The sequence below is a fragment of the Grampus griseus genome (genome assembly GCF_964374135.1).
Source record: "Grampus griseus genome assembly, chromosome: 20".
NCBI lineage: Eukaryota > Metazoa > Chordata > Mammalia > Artiodactyla > Delphinidae > Grampus > Grampus griseus.
In genome coordinates, this window is record NC_139014.1 from 14927090 (window position 1) to 14946932 (window position 19843).

Genomic DNA, 19843 nt, shown 5'->3' on the forward strand with positions numbered 1-19843 from the left:
ACCAGACAACGATACAGAGATGAGTTTGCAAGAAGCTAGCATTCTGGCTGGAGTGGTGGATGGAGCAGAGTGGGCACTGATTGTGGTATGTGCTACAAAGAAGTACAAATATAAAATACATTACTATGAGTCCATTTCTGAAAATAAACATGAACCAGGCAATATGCTGTTTCATATACATCATTTCATTTACTTCCCACAACACCACAAGTAAGTAAATATCATTATCCCCATTTTACAGATATTAGATATAAAAATCAGAGAGGGGAAGTGACTCCACTAAGACAGCACAGTAAGTGACAGAACCCAGATTCCATCCCAGGTCTATCTGATTACCAAGCTTGTGCTCTGAACCTCTTGACTGCTACTGAGTTCCTGAAATTAAATGTAACAGTGATTCTGAGGAGAGAGAGGGAATTGAAAGTCTTCCTGCAAGAGAAATCCTTTGTCTCTGGGTCCTGGAAGTTTGAGTGTGATGCTGATAGGTAGGAAAATAGGAAAGTGGGGAAAGGCGTAGAAGATGGAGGGAACAGAATGAATGAACATATAAAGGCGAATTTTTACAATCCCAGAGGATGTATGGGGAGAAACAAGTCAACTGCTTTAGCTTCCCAGGAAAGTTAAGATTCTGGGCTGAGGAGTCAGTATTCAACACCACAGGCAACAGGGAGGCACTGAAGCCAAACCTTATTCCTTTTGACTCCGAGGCTCACCATTCTCTAAGATCACCAGGAGCCTCTTAATTGGTTTTCTTTTAGCCTTTGATCTTTTTCTATTTTCTCCCTCCAGCTTTAGGTCTTATGGACTATTTTCCTTGAAACTGTCTCTTTTCTTGACATCTGTGACACTACCTTGGCACTTTTCCTTTCCTTCGGTTACATTAACTTCTTTGCTCTATTCCCCATTCACTCTTCTTTCACAGGTAGCCCTCCCCTCGACTCCTGGCTTCAGCTCTCACTGCAACAGCATCTCTAGCACTGAGATTTCCTTTGCTTCTCTAGCTGCCTGCTGATCCCTCTACCTCCAAATGACCTGTCAAACGATGCTGCTTGAAGCTGAAGTCTTCCCTTAAAACCAAATCCCCTTAAGACTTCTTTATTTTTAAAAAATACTTCCAGTCACTCAGGCATAACATCAGCTGCTGTTTTTCTCCCCCCTTTGCATCGTCTCTCTTGGATACTTGCAATCCACTCATTCTCTCCACTGCCTCCTTCCTGGCCCACACAGAAACCTGATCAAAATTCACCTCAAAATTCTTCAATGGCTTTATATTTCCTTCTGTACATAATCTAATAAACTCCTTAGCATGGTATTCAAAGGCTCTCCATAATTTGTCCCTCATCTATCTGTCTCTGTCTTTACCTCCTTACCTTGTACTTCTAATTCCAGACAGAGTAACTCATTCTAGAGTTTCAAACATGCTTTCCCTCTGCCTGGAATTCTCTTCTCCGTTTAGTTCATCAGGCAAACTACTTCCCATTCTTCAAGTCTCAGTCCACACCATCTCCTCTGTGCAGTCTTCCCTGGTGCCCCCAGATGGACTCAGGGATTCTTTCCTTTAGACTCTGTTGTACCTGGTACACATCCCCATCACTGCACCAACTGCAGCACTCCCTCTCTGTCTGCACGTCGGTTTTCCCACTAGACTGTACTGAGGACGGAAGCTACGTTTTTTCACATATGTACAACCTGCTAATAGGAGTAAATAGCTGCAGAATGAATAATAATCCCTTACATTTATAAACCACTTCATGATTTTTGAAATACTACAAATACTACAACACTTATATTCTCCTGTACACCTATACTACATTATTTCTCCTAATACGGTAGAAAATTGACTGAAACTCAGGAAGATTGAAGGATAGATCCTAGCTCACGTTGTTCAGATGTAAAAGAGATGAGATGAGAACCCAAGGTCTTCTGAAACCTTGTTCCACTGCCACACTGACAAGATTAGGAACTGGTTTTTATTTCTGGGCAAATTTGTATGAAAAAGTTGACCAATGTAAAGAACAATATGTTCATTTTTACAGTGTACAATCTGAATTCTTACAATTAAAATCAGCAACTGTTAATTTTGACATTTTTCGATTAGCATTTTGGGAGAGAGTAGTTAAGAAATAGAGAGAGCCCTAGTCACTGTGACGTTTTACGCATGACTGAACACAACTATGTTTTCCCCTATAATTAAAGATGATGGTGATCAAAATAAACATTAATGTGGGTTCATATGTGGTTATAAAGACCAATGGGGGGGTGGCAGTGGTGAGGGCAGAAGAAGTATTTCCACATAGCTTATATAATGAGGTCACCTTGTGATTCAGTCACCCTGCGGACTCCATCCCTGAACGAAAGTCAAATCCCAGTTCTGTCATTTACAAGCTTTATAGCCTTGAATAAGCTTTCTAACCTCTCTGTAAGACAGGGATAGTAACACCTGTCTCTCAGGACTGTGGTGAGAATTAAGTGAGAGATATTAAGTAAAATATATTTTATATTTCTTTTATATCCTCCATAGTAACTAGCACATTGCTGGACTAAAGGAATGAACGTTAACCATAAAAGACTTTAAACATATTAAAAGATGACTGTGTGCTCAAACAGAACTTTAATCTTTAACGTATGCAGCACGGTGAAATGCAGTACCCTATCCTTAACTCCAATCTTTGCCCCTCCACACCTAACCCCACTACCTTTACAGCCAGAAAGGAAATCCATGGATCAGGGAAAAATGACTGGGGATGGATGTCATTCACTGTTAGTCACTGCAGGAAAACTTGGTAGTGTAACTTCAGGCAGAGAGTGGGGATAAGGACAGAGCTAACCAGTCCCTAAGAAATAAGGTAAAAGTTAAGCTAACAGGAGGAATATTAACCTCTCATGTAGATCAGAGGTTTTCAGGAGGATATACACCTTACATTCAAGATATATTTGCTTTGAGATATTTTAGGAGAGAATCAATCACGTATCAGAGTTAAAGATTCTTCCCCCCAGAACTGTCTCCTCTCCCCTCTCCTGACAAAAGGCAGGGAAGGGTGTATCCAGAATAACAGAGGGTAGATCCAACCTCCGTTCCATCTGTAGGCATCAGCAGCCCCTCGATAAGGATAATGGAGACAAGTGATACTCACCCTTGGACAACTATAGGTTATAAGACAGTGAGGAACTGCCCTTACCTGATGCCCCTGTACCACAAGAGTTCAGAACTATGGAATCTTTTCAGACAAAATCTCTTTCTAAGGCAAGACTACCCTCTAGGGCATCCCTACCCTCTGCCCATTTACCGGTTTGGAAGTTTCATAACAGTTGTTATACATAAAATATACAATGGCACTATGTTTTTCTAATAGATTTTCACTTAGCACACAAGGGAGATAGTTAATCTTAAAGTTTCTATTTGTAGTACTGAAACACACTAACAAATGGACTCAAATATTTCCAGCATGGATGTTTTCTCCATTGTTCTAGCCAGAGTCACTAATGTGTAGTCACATAGATTTCATCAGCTCTGGTGATGACAAACTTGATATACAACACTATAGTGTTTCAGAGAAATAACACTTAAGTGTTCTGATATTCTTCTATGTGGTGCTCAGATGTGATAAAGTGGTACAGGGACAGCCAGCTGGCGAGGAACTGCTTACAACCTAAAGCCTATCCTAGCTATCTTACAATGTGGGCTGAAATAACATGTGCTGCTGTGGAATGTCTTTATATTATAGAGGTACTTGTGGGGAATTATTTAGGGAGACCTAGTGAGATTAGAATTATGGGGCAGAGAAGGATATCTGTCTGCAAAAGGTCTGCGCTCCCATCCACAGTCGAGAGTTGTTGGGAAGCAGTTACTTTGCCAGGGACCTTGCGTTCACATTCAAGTGGGGTCACTTGACAGTTCTGGCTAATGGAATACAGGCAGAAATTATATTCATTACTTCAGACCTAACCCGGAAAAATCTTCTCCTTTGATTTCCATGACCTTACTTTCTCTTGTTTCTCTAATATTATTCTTTTAAATTATTATTTGGCTCACCATTTTCTTCTAGCATTTAAATACACCTACTCTGATATGAACCTATTTACGAAACAGAAATAGACTCACAGACATAGAGAACAGACTTGTGGTTGCCAAGGGGGAGGGGGTTGAGGGAGGGATGGAGTGGGAGGCTGGGGTTCGCAGATGTAAGCTATTATGTATAGAATGGATGAACAACAAGGTATTACTGTTATAGCACAGGGAACTATATTCAGTATCCTATGATAAACCATAATGGAAAAGAATACAAAAAAAAAGAATGTGTGTGTGAGTGTGTGTGCGTATATATATATATATAAATATATATATATAAATCACTTTGCTGTACAGCAGAAACTAACACAACATTGTAAAACAAATATATGTCAATAAAAAAATATATCTATTCTGTTTTCATGCTTCCAAACTTCCTGCTTTATGCTCTTAACCTGGGTGATCTTGTTAAGTTCTATGGCTTCTACTGTCAGTTATTTGCTGATAACTCTGCAGGCCATAACCTCATGCCTTCAACTTTCTCTTTTCCTGTTTTCCAATGTCACATTTCTACATATATTTGTTCATCTTCCCTTGGAGGCAATACATTATAAACATGCCAAAAATAGGATGTCACCTCTCCCCATAAGCCTGTTCTTCCTCCTGCCTTTGTTCATGCTAAAACCCTTCCTCCTTTCAGAATGTTCTATGCTGGTCAGTAGCTTCACTATTTTCCATCATTGAAGATAAGTTCTGAAGTCATTTTTGATCCCTCCACCCTTACCTCCCATACACACAAAAAAAGACCAAGTGCTTTTGAGTATCTCCAAAATGTCTACCTTGCTCTCTGTTCTCACATTACAGGCCTTAGTGTTTCTCACCTAGACTACTGCTCTAAACCTCATAACTAGTATCCTGACCTGCAGTCGCTCCTCTTCTTCAACCCATCTTCTATATGCTACTTGTCAGAGCTATTTTGCACATTATCAGAGTTATATGATCATTGTCTCCTCCTTCTCACAAAATTATAGACTCCCTGTTATCTAGAGAATAAACTGTAAAGTCTTAAACCTGGCATTCAAAACTTTTTTCCTAGTGACACTTGCTATCATTCTCTCTGACCATGTGTCTTATTTTCTAATTATGGCTTCTCACAATTCCCCAAGGGCACTTCACGTCTTCACACTTGTTTTTGTCCCTGCCATTATGTTTTCTAGCCTGCTTACAGTGCTCTCCTGTGTCAATGCTGCTAAACGGAATCAACTCATCCTTCAAGGCTGAACCTGTCGCTTACTCTGCAAAGTATTTTCTCTTTGTCTAGGTCCCTATGGTACTCAGTACTATGGCACTGTCATTGGTTGCTATGTGTTTGGCGTTCCTCTAGAAGGTCATGGCTCTAGTGTGGGGGTGTCTCAGTCACCTAAGTTTCTCTAGTACCTAGCAGAGTCCTTGGTGTAGAGTAAAAGTTCAATAAATGTTTCATGAATGAATAAATGCCACGCAGATGCGTTCATGGAAAAGCAACACAGGGACTTCCAGACCCACTGTCTAATGCACTACCCAATTCAACCTTGAATTGGCAGGCATCTCTGTTGCCACAGATCAACTGTGAAATGAGTGTGACCACGACTCGAATACTGACCGTACACTGACAATCCTGATCTTTTTCATCTCTCATCTTAAAATGCTGCCTGCAGTTAAACTTATAGTCTGCTTATTGCAAATGACACCCACATCTTTACAAAAATGCTCGCCTCTATCTTCAGCTTTTCAGTTAGTAACTGCTTTGGCATGTTCTTTTTGTGGCTTTCTCGTGGAATCGGAATACAAAATACATCTCTAGTCAGCCTGTCTTACTGTTTCATATTCAACGCGGAGATGGAAGCGCTAACGATAAGGAGGCTATAAGTAAAGCGTGCCCAAGATGTACCTTTGTAGAAATGGGTGCAACAGCATGATTTCTTTTTAAACATAGAACTTGGACAGAAATTTGCTGCTTTCTCCCGCTATGCCTCACAGTCTCCTCCTGTGCTTCTGTTCTGTTAATGCATCACTGGCCCTAGGAAAACGGACGCTGTCTGCCTCTGCTGTGCCAGTGAAGCCTTTAGGTAGCTGGCAGGGCTTCATGAGGCAGCAGAGCTGTGACGCCATTGAACTGCCACAGTTTGAAACGCCAACAACAGGCACAGGAAGATGGATCACTTCTTCTTCCTTCACGTTCCTCAGCTCTTCCTTTGTACCTCCAGCACAGCACTCGGCCTTAAATTATAGCTGGTTATAAATATGTCTGTTAAAACTGCTATCCTGTAAGTCGTGGTACACAGATCTGTCTTACTTGTATTTGTATCCGCTGTAGTGCTTAACACAGAGCCTTGAATATGTTACCTAACAAACTGGGTGTGTGCCGAAATGCATGCCTTCACTTTCTACTGACGTGCAGGAGCAGAAAAACGAAACTACTTAACTGTGGGAAGAGTTTCTCAAATACTTCCAGTTGCAAGCTTAAAGTTAGTACCACTTACCACTTCTTTGTTCATTCATTAATTCATTATTTAACAAAACATTTGCTGAGTGCTGACTGTGTGCCAGCCACTCTATTAATCATTAGGAAGACCAAGGTGAGCGTGATAGGAAGGTTCCTATCCTCATGGAGCTCACTCACATTCTAGACGGGCAAGTGGACAATAAACAAGTATTCACAGACAATAAATTAATAAAAGACTAGAAAGTAAAAAGGTTGCTATGTTAAAGCCAGGAAGGACGTTCTTAGATAAGGTGACACGTGGAAGTCTTAGGAGGTGGCCATTAGGCTGCGACCTGAAGGAGTGAGGGATCTTGCCATGTGATGAGGGAAAGTGAGCTCCGGATGGAGCGAACTCTTAAGTGCAAAGAGCCAGGGGTGGAAAAGAGCTTAGCAAATACTAGGAACTGGTAGATGACCATTTATGACCAGAAAATTGTGAGTAAGAGGGAGAACAAATGAACTTAATTAGAGAGGGTCGGCAGAAGCTATCTTTGTAATACAGGGCTTTGAAGGATCGGGCTTTGATTTTATTCTAATCACAACAAGAAGCCACTGCAGGATTTTCAGGAGGAGGTTACATAGGGTGTGGTCAGTAGAGGTGGAAATAAGTGGATACTTACAAGTAAAATCTGGGTGGTAGAACCAAGTGAGTATGCTGATGGCTACAGTGACTACATGTCTCACAGCTGTGGGTCCTTATGGTTGAGTGAATAGAAGGCTATTAGTGTTGATTTTACCAAATGTGGAGACTCAGCTGCTTTTGAAAGTCTAGAGACAGCCGAGTAAGCTGCTCCGCTCACAAAAAAAGAAAATGTGCTGTCATATCCCACTAAGCTGGCAGTAACTCATTCTGATTGCTGTGCCATGAATCTTGGTTTGACAATCTAGGAAAGCCTGTGGGATTCCCATCTTTTCATTCAGCCAGTGTTGCTTCAGAGACTCATTAACAGGACAAATTAGGCTCTATTTCCTAGGCTACTTTCAGTACCAAAAATTTCCCTTAAAATTTCCCTGCTCTATTTCTTCTTCTTTTTTTTTGCGGTACGCGGGCCTCTCACTGTTGTGGCCTCTCCCGTTGTGGAGCACAGGCTCCGGACACGCAGGCTCAGCGGCCATGGCTCACGGGCCCAGCCACTCCGCGGCACGTGAGATCTTCCCGGACCCAGGCACGAACCCGTGTCCCCTGCATCGGCAGGCGGACTCTCAACCACCGCGCCACCAGGGAAGCCCTCCCTGCTCTACTTCTTATGTGAAGTTGCTTTAACCCGTATTTGCTACACCTTAAAAAGCAATATATATATAAAGTTTAAATATATAAAGCAATATTATGTTTGTAGCAAAATCAAATATGGGAGAGTACAAGTTCCTTCTGTGTCTTCGTTAGCTGACTCTTCTGCACGCCTGCCAAGTCATAAAATGATGCTCTCTCTCCATCTTCTAAGCAGAACTACTTCTCTGTATATTTATTAACTTAGCAAACTTCACGTGAGTTTTTATGACAGTAAAAATAAGTAGTTCTCAGTTTTAAATAGTTGTGGAGAAAAATTCTGATTACCAGCTTTCCCCAAACTTAATTTTGGACTTGGAAAAGGAAAAAAAATATGTTATAGCTGTACATCTCTGAAGACATGAGAGTTTTAACAATGCGGACAATTTACCTATTTGACTGATAGATGTGGGTTCCATGATTTATGCTGAGAGAAACAAATTTGTAAAGTTTAAGGACATCATGCCTGGGGAAACTGGACATATTCCCAGATATACATTAGATTTCATGTAATATCTTCCTTGCATTATATTACAAAACCATGACCCTGGGTCACTAGAATAATAGATATTCCATTATTATTTTGAGTCTCAAATTTATTCTTGATGCCAATAGGGAGTTAGAAAATGGTTTAGATAATAAGGACAAAATATTTATTGCATATTAGACAAATCCCCCCAATTATTATAGATTAGTGAAATCTCTCCATGAAAATCACATATCGAAATCATGACACCAGAAGACTGACTTCCCCTTAGTGGTAGAAAAGAATTAGGAGTGAAGCAGATCTGGACCCAGAACAGTGATTAGAGAGCTAATATTTCTAGGCAGGTAACGTCATCTACTAAGGGACATGTACTAGCAAAAGGTGTTTGGTACACCTCTCCTCTCTCTGCATTAACTCTTCCAAACCTCCTAAAGGCTGACTTAGTTCCAGAAGCCTTTTTTTTTCTTAGCATGATCTGTCACTTTGCTGAATTCTTTCCTAATGCTTTTAGAAAGCAAAATCCATCTGCCAGTTCAAGGGGTTGTTGTGGGAGCCTGCAATGGCTGAGGAGCAGTAACCTCAAGTTCGTGCTTCAGTGAGGGTAAGGTTAAGTGTCGTTCTGCCTGAAGGCTCCTGTTTGGATTAAAAAAACAAACAGGGCTTCCCTGGTGGCGCAGTGGTTGAGAGTCCGCCTGCCGATGCAAGGGACACGGGTTCGTGCCCCGGTCCGGGAAGATCCCACATGCCGCGGAGCGGCTGGGCCCGTGAGCCGTGGCCGCTGAGCCTGCCCGTCTGGAGCCTGCGCTCCGCAGCGGGAGAGGCCACAGCAGTGAGAGGCCCGCGTACCGCAAAAACAAAACAAAACAAAACAAAAACAAATAAAACCACCACAACCCTGCAACTCACCATTTTGTGGTCATTTCAGCCTTACGTATTCCTTAAGAAGCCAGGCTGTACAAGTTCCTGACACAGAATTAGTTTTCCTTTATAGGGAGAATGGCCTCTTTTTTTTTTTTTTCCCTTTGACAAACTGCTTCTACTCTGACACTATGCTTTGTGACATGGATTTTGGAGCACCCAGTCTCCAATGTGTAATTTGCTAACATGGCCAAAATAATTAAGAAAAATCTTAAAGAACATTTATTGTAAGATATCAACTCTGGCCACAAGGAATTGAGTAAGTCCTCAACTGTCCTCACAGGTACAGTTAGGACTTGTGTAGCCTTTTCCCTTTTCCACCCACTATAAATCTGCTACTCTTAGTTTGAGGAAATCAGGCCAGCTCAAATCAGGCTTCCAAATCAAACCTCATTGGTTCTACAGCTTAAGACTCGTTCAAGTTTACAACAGGCTTCCTGCGTTTTATTCAAACAGTTAAAAATAAGGCAGCTGAGTCTTTGAATCTCTATGTCAAAATCTTACATGTATATACACATCAAAATGTTGATCTGAGAGTTGTTCTTAGGGAAGGGGAGGCTAATACCATGAAAACAGAGATAACAGGAAAGAAACAGGAAAAAAAAGAGTGGGGATTCATTCAGGGGTAGCCTAAAGTTATGTAGAAATATTAGGCAGTAATTGGACAGCACCACAAGGCTGGTGGCCCCAACTGTCTACTCTACCAGCCTCACATTTCAACTATCAAAGTCATTAATAGGTTGGATTATAAAGGCTGGTGACTTCTCTTAAATGCCTTACTTAAAATACGCAAGTTGCATTTAATGTTTTCTACTTCCCTGTTATGAGCATAACAACAGAGATTAGTTTATTAGATTAGTGAGTTAATCTGAGAGCTCAGTGGCCGAGGGAATAACATATAAGAAAGATTAGTTTCAGAGTATGACAGAATATGACAGTGATGAATAGTGGGAAACAGAAGGCAGAATAAGGTGGTGAGGTCTAAGGCTTATGAGTGCTTCAAGGGGCAAACTTTCATCTAGAATGTAAATCTAAAATCTTAGAAGTTTTGATGTAATAAAAGATTTTGCAGTGATACTTTGCTTACAGTTTGATAAACACCAACATGCATATATATACAAATACCAAGCCAAGAAAAGGTATCTATAACTCATTTCTTTCTGTGACAGACGTGTATGCAACCTTAGGTCACTCTTTCTGGGATGTCAATTGTCTGCCCTGATTCTGGGACAACAGGAAATCTGATATTTAAAATAAGGAAAACTCTATCTCAGCTGCTGCACTGACCTCCAGCTCTGCTTTTTCCTCTTTCTAGCGCCATCCTCAGATTACTGACTCTCTTCACTTAGCAGAAGTACCTCCCTGGGTGGCCTATTTCTGATGAAGGTCAACTACTTTTTGGCTTCAGTAGAATATTCTCATCGGTGTCTAATTCCCTAATAAGGTCAATAAGTTCAGGGTGAAGACGTGAGTGTTGAAAGCCCAGGAAAACGGACTAGAAGAGATGTTCTGTAGCTTCTGAAAGTTCTCCTTACACAAAGTTATGCATGTCAGGCACTGGCCTACATAATGTGACTTCAGAGGCACTGAGTTAGTCTTCCCTGGTCTACTGAACCACATTAGATGTTCTAGAGAGAAGCTGGAGATGAAGTGGAGAACAGAGTGGGAAACAATGTACAGGAAATAGAGGCTGAAGCCATAATGGCAAACCCTGCCTGGAGGGAGTCCTGCTAATCAGACTCGCCTACAATGGAAAGCAATTACAGCCAGTTTCTTTGAAAGGCCAGCCTGGGCTTTGCCAGTGACATTAAATTCTTAGTGAATTTCCATCTCATTGACCCAGGGGGCCTCGAGCTCTGAGATCAATACCTTAGTAACAAAGCTGGTGCCAGACAGTGCTGGGAAGAAGGCTGAATTCCAACTGAGATGAAACGTGTAAGAAAGCTTTTTTGATAATGCCTGGTCCTGTTTACTCTCTGCCATTAAGTGATATACGATGATCCCTCAGCAGCCCTGAGTGTTATTCAATCACCAGGGAACAGACTACACAGCATTAGAAGTTAGAAGTGTTTGCTCTCCTTGTCCCAGCGCATCAGCCTCTTGCCAAAATGATTCTAGTTAATAAACAATGTTGAGAAGGTAAGCCTGTAGAGCCATGATATGGCTGCATAAATACCATCTTTTTCCCTTTGAAAGCCTGAGGGTTTTATCTGTTGTAAGGATACTGTTAATTCAGCGTTCGTCTGGCTCCCTTGGACCTCAGTTCTCAATCCTCTGAGACGTTCCAGGATAAGAGAGCAGATCAGCCAGCAAAGTTCCTCTGGAAACTGATTTCAGTGTTCATTAGGCAATTCTAGATTGGTCTCTTTTTCTTAACTATGTCGTTGCCAGCTCTGTGTACCAACATCAGCAGCAGTACTAGTGGGATTTACAATAAAATCCTCTTGGGAATGGCATACAACTCATAGAAGAGACTCAGACCCAGGGTTTTTAAAAAAAATCTTGTGCCCCCAGATGCGGATAGCAGAAGACTCCTGCTGCCTATCCAATCAGCCACAGGATTTAGCTAAGGTGCACCTGAAAGGTCTATTACTGCAAAGAGAGAGGAGGACAAGGAACATCCCCTGACCACCTTCTCCGTACTCTGTGCTAGTCTAGGCACTACACTACATGACCTCAATTCTCAACAGCTCTAGGAATTATTATTCCTTTTATGTAGATGAGAAAACTGTCTCAGAAACATTGTGTAATTTTCCAAAGGCCACAGTTCCTCGAAGAGGTAGGATTTATTAAGCAGGTCATCTGACTCTAACGTTTATGTTCTTTCCACTACAGCATGTTTCTTTAAAAAGTTTCCCTCTTAGGGAAGACAGCACAAAATCTCCTGCCTGGCTTAATATCGTCATCAGAGTCTGGAACTGATTTTCTAATGAGTCAGCATGACGTAGGCCGAGCAGCATGCCCACAAGCACAGGTGTCTCTAACAGGACCTGGTGAAGAACATGCCTCACGAGTAATAATAAAATCCCAGCACGGTCAGAGACGGTCAGCCTCTGATGACTCACAGCGGAAGGCAGAGGCAAACCTGGCCTATCTTCTTTTTGAGTCACAATAAGCTCTGCATTTGTCAGCTATGTTGTTGGTATCTTCTTTGTTTCCAGGAAATCAGGACTATACCTGCTTTTGAAAACATCAACTTTATTAAAGGAACAGTTCTTTCAAAAAGGAGTGTGAAGGAGTAGAAAGCACACCTCACTAGGATGCTAGAGATCTAGGTTCTACCCAAGAGAATGGGAAACAGTTTCATATCGAGTCTGGTTTGTTGAGCTGAGAGAGATTAAGCCAGGGTCAAGCTCATCAGGAGAGAGTGCTGGGGTAAATCAGTGACGTCTGCCATGGGTGCAGGATAGGGGAGCGGTGGTACACACAGCGCATTTGCCATTCTTCTTTTAACTCCTCTTCCTTTCTCCCACCTGTTAACCTTATGGCTTTTCACAAGTGATTCAGCATTTTAAGGCCTTTATAGTAAAATAGGGATAATGACACTTTATTTATCTAAAGGTAAGAGTGGCTAAATCAGCTGATCTCCTCAAGTCTTTTTCAGCTATAAGGTGTAAGATTCCATTTTCCACTGTAAATCTTAGCATCAGCTGGGCTCTAATGGGGTCAGTCATTGGTGACTTTAACAATGGCATGGCTTTTAAAAGGGCACTCACAATTTTAAAACAATTCTGCTCTAAGTCAAAGAGGTGAACAATGTATCAATTCTTTCTGAAGAATACTGAGGAAGTCTGTTAAATGGTTAAATTAATTACCGCCTGGGGACTGCCCTGGTGGCGCAGTGGTTAAGAAATCGCCTGCCAAAGTAGGGTTCAAGCCCTGGTCCGGGAAGATCCCACATGCTGCAGACCAACTAAGCCCATGCGCCGCAACTACTGAGCCTGTACTCTAGAGCCTGCAAGTCACAACTACTGAGCCCGTGCTCTGCAACAAAAGAAGCCAGCGCAATGAGAAGCCTGCTCACCGCAACGAAGAGTAGCCCCTACTCGCCGCAACTAGAGAAAGCCCGCATGCAGCAACGAAGACCCAACGCAGCCAAAATAAATAAATAAATTAAAAAAAATTAATTATAGCCTGTGAACCCTAGTGGAATCAGAGAAAGTTGTTTAGAAAAATACAGGAATGTAAGGAGCATTCTAAACATCTATGCAGATTTTGAGTCTTAAGGAAATAATATTGTGAGAAAATAAACTTCATCATAGCCTTGTCTTAAGAAGAAACAGAGATGATGCTTCCTTTATGTGAAATGTTCAATGAAGAACACTTCTCACTGTTTTCAATACCCATGCTCCATGCAATAAATACAAAATAGGCTCACAAATTGCTTATTACAGATCTATGGCTTACCTGGGATCACAGAGAAATTTGGTTTTCTCTCCTTCTTCTCTCCAGATAAGCCATTCTCGAAAAGAAGGATGTACAAACATACGAGTCATGTCTCTGCGCTTGATTAGGAACATGGAGAGGTTCTCCATTCTCTGCTGAAAATCCTCCCATTCTAGCGTGCCTTCAATGCTGCCAGCATTGATGGCTTGGAAGATATGTTCATCAGTCAGTGGGTGGAGAGAGGCCACTGCCACATTCAGGAGAGGCATCACCCGGTCAAAGGAAGACTGGGTTGGGAACTTCATATTGCACTGGAGTAAGTAAACCTCAGAGAGCGAAACAGGAACTACTTTGTAGCTAGAGCTCTTTAACACTAGATAGCCTTTCTCTATGAGGTCAAATGTGAGTTTCAGGTATAGATAGGACCCTTGACTGAGTGTCTTGAGATGAGAACTGAGTTTGCCAAATGTAGTATTGTCCATTTTGCCATTAAGTGAAATGTTATTCTGGATCTCTGAGCTGCTGTGTATCCGGTGCAGGATGTAAGCCTGCAGGTCCTGGTCTATGGCTTCATTCTCTTCTAGTCGATCCAAAAAAATCCTATGGAAAGGCAGCAGCTTGGTAATTTCCTAAAACAGATGGAGAGAGAGGGAGAGAGAGAGAGAGAGAAAGACCTTCAGTTTCCCCTAACTCTTGTGATAAACTACGAGGTCCACAAATTTATTCTGAACTTCTGAGTGGTCAAAGAAAAGAGGGAAATACGATCGAGTATTAGTGTCCATAGATTAAGACATATTAGTTGCACAGGAGGGACACTTTTCCTAATATTGAGACTTAAAATAACTTTTATGGGTCTTCATAAAGGGCACTTTAGGAGTGATTTAATGGTCACTATCCTAAATAACACTCACTCCTAAAATAGAAAAGAGAATGCCATCTAACTTCTGTTGTAATTTTTCTCAGCGTAAACCATAGCCTAATGTCAAAGTACAACTCACTAAGATAAATGTAAAAGGACTTAAAGAATGTCATATAAAAATGTGACCTTCTATCCCACTTGATAAAATGACTTTATTTTAATGTAGGTTTTTTGGAGATGCCTTAGCCCAAAGGAACACTTCTAATAGTGGGAAGCTTGGTACCTTGCTGATCTGCTTGGAAATTACATTGGGGGAAGGTGACAGGGCTTTGTGGTGACTCTCATGCTCTGGAATCCATCTTTTCTTATCTGCTTATAGACTTTGCTCCTGTAAGTATCTATTCCCTCTCCTGCATTAATTTCCTCTTCTCTTCTCTTTCTGTCTTGTCTCCACACAGACATGTGACTCCATATTCCTCCCTCCAACTACTATATCTCTGTTCCCATGTTTAGCAAAACCTAACAGAAAAGTTTTCTCTACTTACTGTATTTCATTCCTCCCTTCCCATTCTCTCCTCCATTTGTTGCAATCAGGCTTCAATCTCGTCACTTCACTGAAATGGTCCTTGCCAAGATGATCAGCAATCTTCATCTTGCCAAATCCAATAACCAAGTTTCATTTCTCTTCCCCCTCAACCTCTCAGCAGTATCTGACACAGGTGAACACATCTTTCTTCTCGAGTCCCCTCCTGCAGCTTTTGCTTCCACAGCATGCTCCCCTCGTCTTCCTCTTAGCACACTGGCTACTCCTACCCAGCCTTTTTGGCTGGCTCCTCTCTCATTTCTCAGTCCACCCAGGGCTCATCTCTCCATTCTTTCCTCTTATCTGGCCACCCTCACTCCCTAGAATAGTTGGGTCCCATGGTTCTAAATATCATCTATACATGGATGATGTCTAATTTCATATTTCCAGCTTAGTCATTTCTTCTGAGCTCTCATCTTATATCTCCGTCTACTCAACAATGACACCTGGATGTTTCACAGACAAACTTAATGTGTGATCAAATCAGAACTACTAAAATCTCCCCCACCACAAAACCTCCACATGTCAATAAATGGTATTACCACTAACCCTACCACCAAATCGTAGGAACTATATATGATCCTTCTCTTTTCCTCAAACCAGCAACTACCCAGTTGCTCACCAAAACCCCACAATTCATCCTTGAATCTTCTCTCTTGCTCATTCCCACATCCAGCCCATCATCAAGTCCTTTTGATTCTTCTTCAAAATATACTCCAAATATGACCACTTCAGAGGGTCTCCACTGTTCCCACTCTAGTCTAAGCCACCGTCACCTTTCACCTGTACTTCTGCTTCCATTCTTGATCCCCTACATATTATTATCTACACAGCCAGCAGCCAGAGAAAGTAAGTCAGATGTTATCACTTTACAAGGTTCCTTGGAGAGGCCTTTCCTATCTGCCCTTTCTAAAATATCTGTCATCCTCATTTATCCCTTTACTCTGTTATGTTTGTCTTCATAGCACTAACACTACCTAAATTTTTAATATATGTTCATTTTTTACTTTATTATTTGTGTTCCTCACTAGAATACAAGCTTTATGAGGGCAGGGATATTGTCTGTCTTGTTCACCATCGTATCCTCAGCTCTTAGAAAGAGCCTTTTATACTTGAAGTATGTAAAAAATGTTTGTGGAAATAATGAATGATCGATTATGAGGGTTCACTTTTAAAGACCTAGGAATTGTTTCATTGTCAGCTAAATAATTTTAAAAAGTTATTGGTTGAAGTGAATGAAGTATCTGGGAAGTTGTTGCAGGTCTTGATCTATGAAGACATTGACATTTGGACTTTGAGTGTATAGTACTTTTCCTGTTCTTTGGCACAGCTGAAAAATTAAAGTTACGTGGTCTACCAAGTCATACTTAAAACGTCTTTTGAGATTGCACACGGCATTATATAAAAATATAAATGAAGAAAAAAACCAAAACCAAACAAACAAAAATTATATAAACAAACATATCTCCTAAGTACGTACTTAGTAAAACTAGTCAGAGACTGTGTTCCTGGAAGTTTCTTTTATTCATCTTTCATCTTTCACAAGCTACTGACCAATAATGGCGGATTACATAATTTTTAGTTGTAAAGATGCATTTACGTTGATTCATTCACATTCCTCAAATTACTTTGAGATTTTAATAACAAACATCTGCAAGTTGGTGGTCAGGATCAGAAGTACAGTCTTTGATCAAAGAAGGCAGACTGACCTAAATTGGTCAATCTATAGGAAAAATACTAAATGCCTGGGAGAGGGGAAAAGGAGGGCACCGAGACTATTTTCTGTATATTAACAACTGTTTTAAGGGAGTTGCATCAAAATAGTGGGATGGGTGTACAATATGCAAAATTTTAATGTTCTTTAAAAGAGGCTATGGTTAGGGGAAAAAAGGTTGAGAAACCCTGTTTCAAACCAAGTGTGAATATGTAAAGAATGGAAAATACCAGCTCAGCTATACTGTGAGTGGTAGAGAAGGTGGAGTCATTTCTCCTCAGCCTGTATGTCTTTTACAGGCACAGTTCCAACATTCCTAGTCATTCTTCTAGGCCATAAACTGAGTGATCAGTGAGTGAGCAGGGATGGTAATTAAAAAAAACTCTTATCTCCCAGTTGCAGTAAATTTAATATAAAGCCTTAATATTGCCAATATTTCTTAGAAAAAGAAATATATAGAAGAAAGTCCATCTTCATGCTATAGAAAGTTGAGAAACAGAGGGAAGAACTAGAAAATCTGACTCTACACTGTATATTGAACTGAATTTTGCCTGGCATTAAATGATAAAAAACATAAAACAAAAGTCAAACAGTGAATTAGAGTGTTACACCATCTATTTGCTTTGCTATACTCATGACAAAGTCTAGAAAAGTGGACTTTCTTTTCATGCTTTTTAGAGGGACACTTTATCAAAACTTACCCAGAGCAATGGAAATGGGAATTTGAGCTAAGAGAGTAGTATACAGAGAATGCTCTCTCTAGATTGTATCTCTTACTCTCAAAATATGCTCGTTGGGAATTACTCTTGCTAGCGCTCTAGGACATGGTAGAGATTTGGAACTAAGAGTACAAGGACCTAGAATTTTTTCAGTTTAAGAACTCTCCAAGGGAAATAATTTATGGTCCAAAAGCAAACAAACACATACCTGTAAACTGGTCCTAACTGTTACAATTAGTTTCAGCCAGGAAGGAAATTTTCCAATCATTTTACTCAGAAATGACACAATTGTATCCCCATAATCCGGTTTGTGAAATTCTGCTTCATTTAATCCATCAATTAAGATGATGAAATCTCCATCTGGGATTTTTCTCTCTGAGATAGAAAGAAACAAATTACTTAATAATTACAAGTGGATAAGTGAGTTCTTTCTGGGTCTTTGATCACATATCTTCTTGGAAGAAAAAATTAGAAAAGGTCTGTTGTGTGTTTAGTGAATGCTAAGGGTACGTAATTTATTATAAACACGTGGAATAATTCATTTAGTGGGTTCATTTTGCTTTTCACCAGGTATGAATGTGTTTGTCACATAAATAATATATAAGGCATATGTATCATCATCATCATTTCCCCCATGTTATCAGTTGTGAGACAGCCTGAGCAATGCATTTATGAGAATTTGCACATGTAAATTTATTTTTCTCTCATACCTGAAAAAGCTGGAAAGAATGTTTTTCTCCCCCTCAGCCCCCCGGAATCTGACAGCATTAAAGAGAACAGTATCACATGTTCTTTGGGGAATTTCCAAAAAAAAGGTCTAATTTGGAGTCCACAGCAGTATATAAGACTGTATGTGAATACGTAGTAGGAAGGAAGGGATGGAGGAACAGAGAAAAGGAATCCCAACCAAGAGACAGATCTACACTAGGCAGGCTGGATTCCAAGATCTTACAGAACCAGCAGCTTCCTAGACTATACCTAAAGCAGCTTCAAGGAGACCAGACCCTTACGTGATCTTTCCAGGGGAGCAGGAGCCATGTAGGAAAGACAAATATCTTTTGTTTCCCTTTCCCGCCTGGAGTCTATACTATCCTAAACTGACAAAATCAGTTTATCGTTAGGGCTAGGCTGCAGAAGACTTGGTAAGATTTCAGGTTTCCACTCCCATTAAATGCTTACTGATTCTTAAACAATACTGAACAATTAGAGATTAAAAAAATCCCCTGGCTGAATGAATATTTCAGTATAAATGAATTGCAAATAACAAGTAAAAGTTCCTAGTTGGTAGGACCTTACAGGTTCTGAAGAGAGGAAAGCAGGGGAAGAGAGAAAGAAGTCACTGGATGCCTGAAACAGGAAATAGGTTATATCTGAGGAGGAAAAAGGAAGTGAAGCTGGGGACAGAAGGAAAACTCTGAGGAACTCTGTACCACGTTGGCTCTTTTAGCTTTTGAAAGCGTCAAGGCTAATCGAAACTCTACATATTTTTGTTTCACATTTGAAAATATGCAGATTTTTTGCATGATTAATAAATCTTTATATTTCCCCTCTAAAGTACAAGCTTTACATAAAGGAGTTTAATTTCAATAGCCTAAGTACTATAAATTAGTTCTCAAATTATAAAGAGTTTCAACTATTACTTTCATCTGGTGACTTTCGGAAGAGAAATGAACTATGGATTTCAGCTCTCTAACTGTTAACAATGATTATTAATGAAATGGCATTCTAGATGATGTAGGGCTAAGAAAACACATTACTCCTTTAGGGAGTCCAAAGAATTCCGGAAGAGAGAGGAGTTGCTTGGAACTAATTGGGATTTACCCACACAAATGGGGGCTCTTAAGTTCTTGATTTTGAGGACCTTGGCTCCCTTTAGCATACTTGTGTCTTTAATTCCCATAGAGGAATTTTCTACTTGATTCTGCTTGGTGATATCCTAGAGCTATCCTTTGTTACTGAGTAGAACCTTAAAGTATCGTGCAAAACGCTCTCATTTTTTAAAGAAAAATATATAATTTGAAATCTAGCTCTTGAATCGAAATTGAAAGTGTTTTCAACTGAACTTTCCTGGAAAGAAAACTCCAGCTACCTTTAAAAAACTCCCTATTTTAAAAACTACTGTGATAAAATTTATATATAATTAATACAATTAATTGTGAAGATCTTAACTGTACACTTTGGTGAGTTTTGACAAACATGTATACTCATGTAACTAACATCCTGATCAAAGTGAGAACCTCTCCATCATTCCAGAGAGTTCCCTGAGGTTCCTTCCCAGTTCTCAATAGGCAACCACTGTTTTGATTCATATCACCATAGACTATACTTGCTTATGCTTGATATAATGTTTCTGAGATTCATTTATGTTGTTGAGGGT

General features: G+C 40.4%; 1 protein-coding gene across 3 annotated transcripts in view; it reads right to left on the minus strand.

The window, feature by feature from the left end:
* Positions 1-19843, minus strand: part of TANC2 (tetratricopeptide repeat, ankyrin repeat and coiled-coil containing 2) — a 320473-nt gene that overhangs the window by 48012 nt on the left and 252618 nt on the right. For all 3 annotated transcript variants that reach the window (XM_082679739.1, XM_082679740.1, XM_082679738.1), the window contains 2 exons: positions 17675-17841; positions 13613-14220 (listed from right to left, as the gene is read on the minus strand). In XM_082679739.1, the coding sequence (XP_082535865.1) occupies positions 13613-14220; positions 17675-17841 (775 nt within the window). The remainder of the gene's footprint in view (positions 1-13612; positions 14221-17674; positions 17842-19843) is intronic.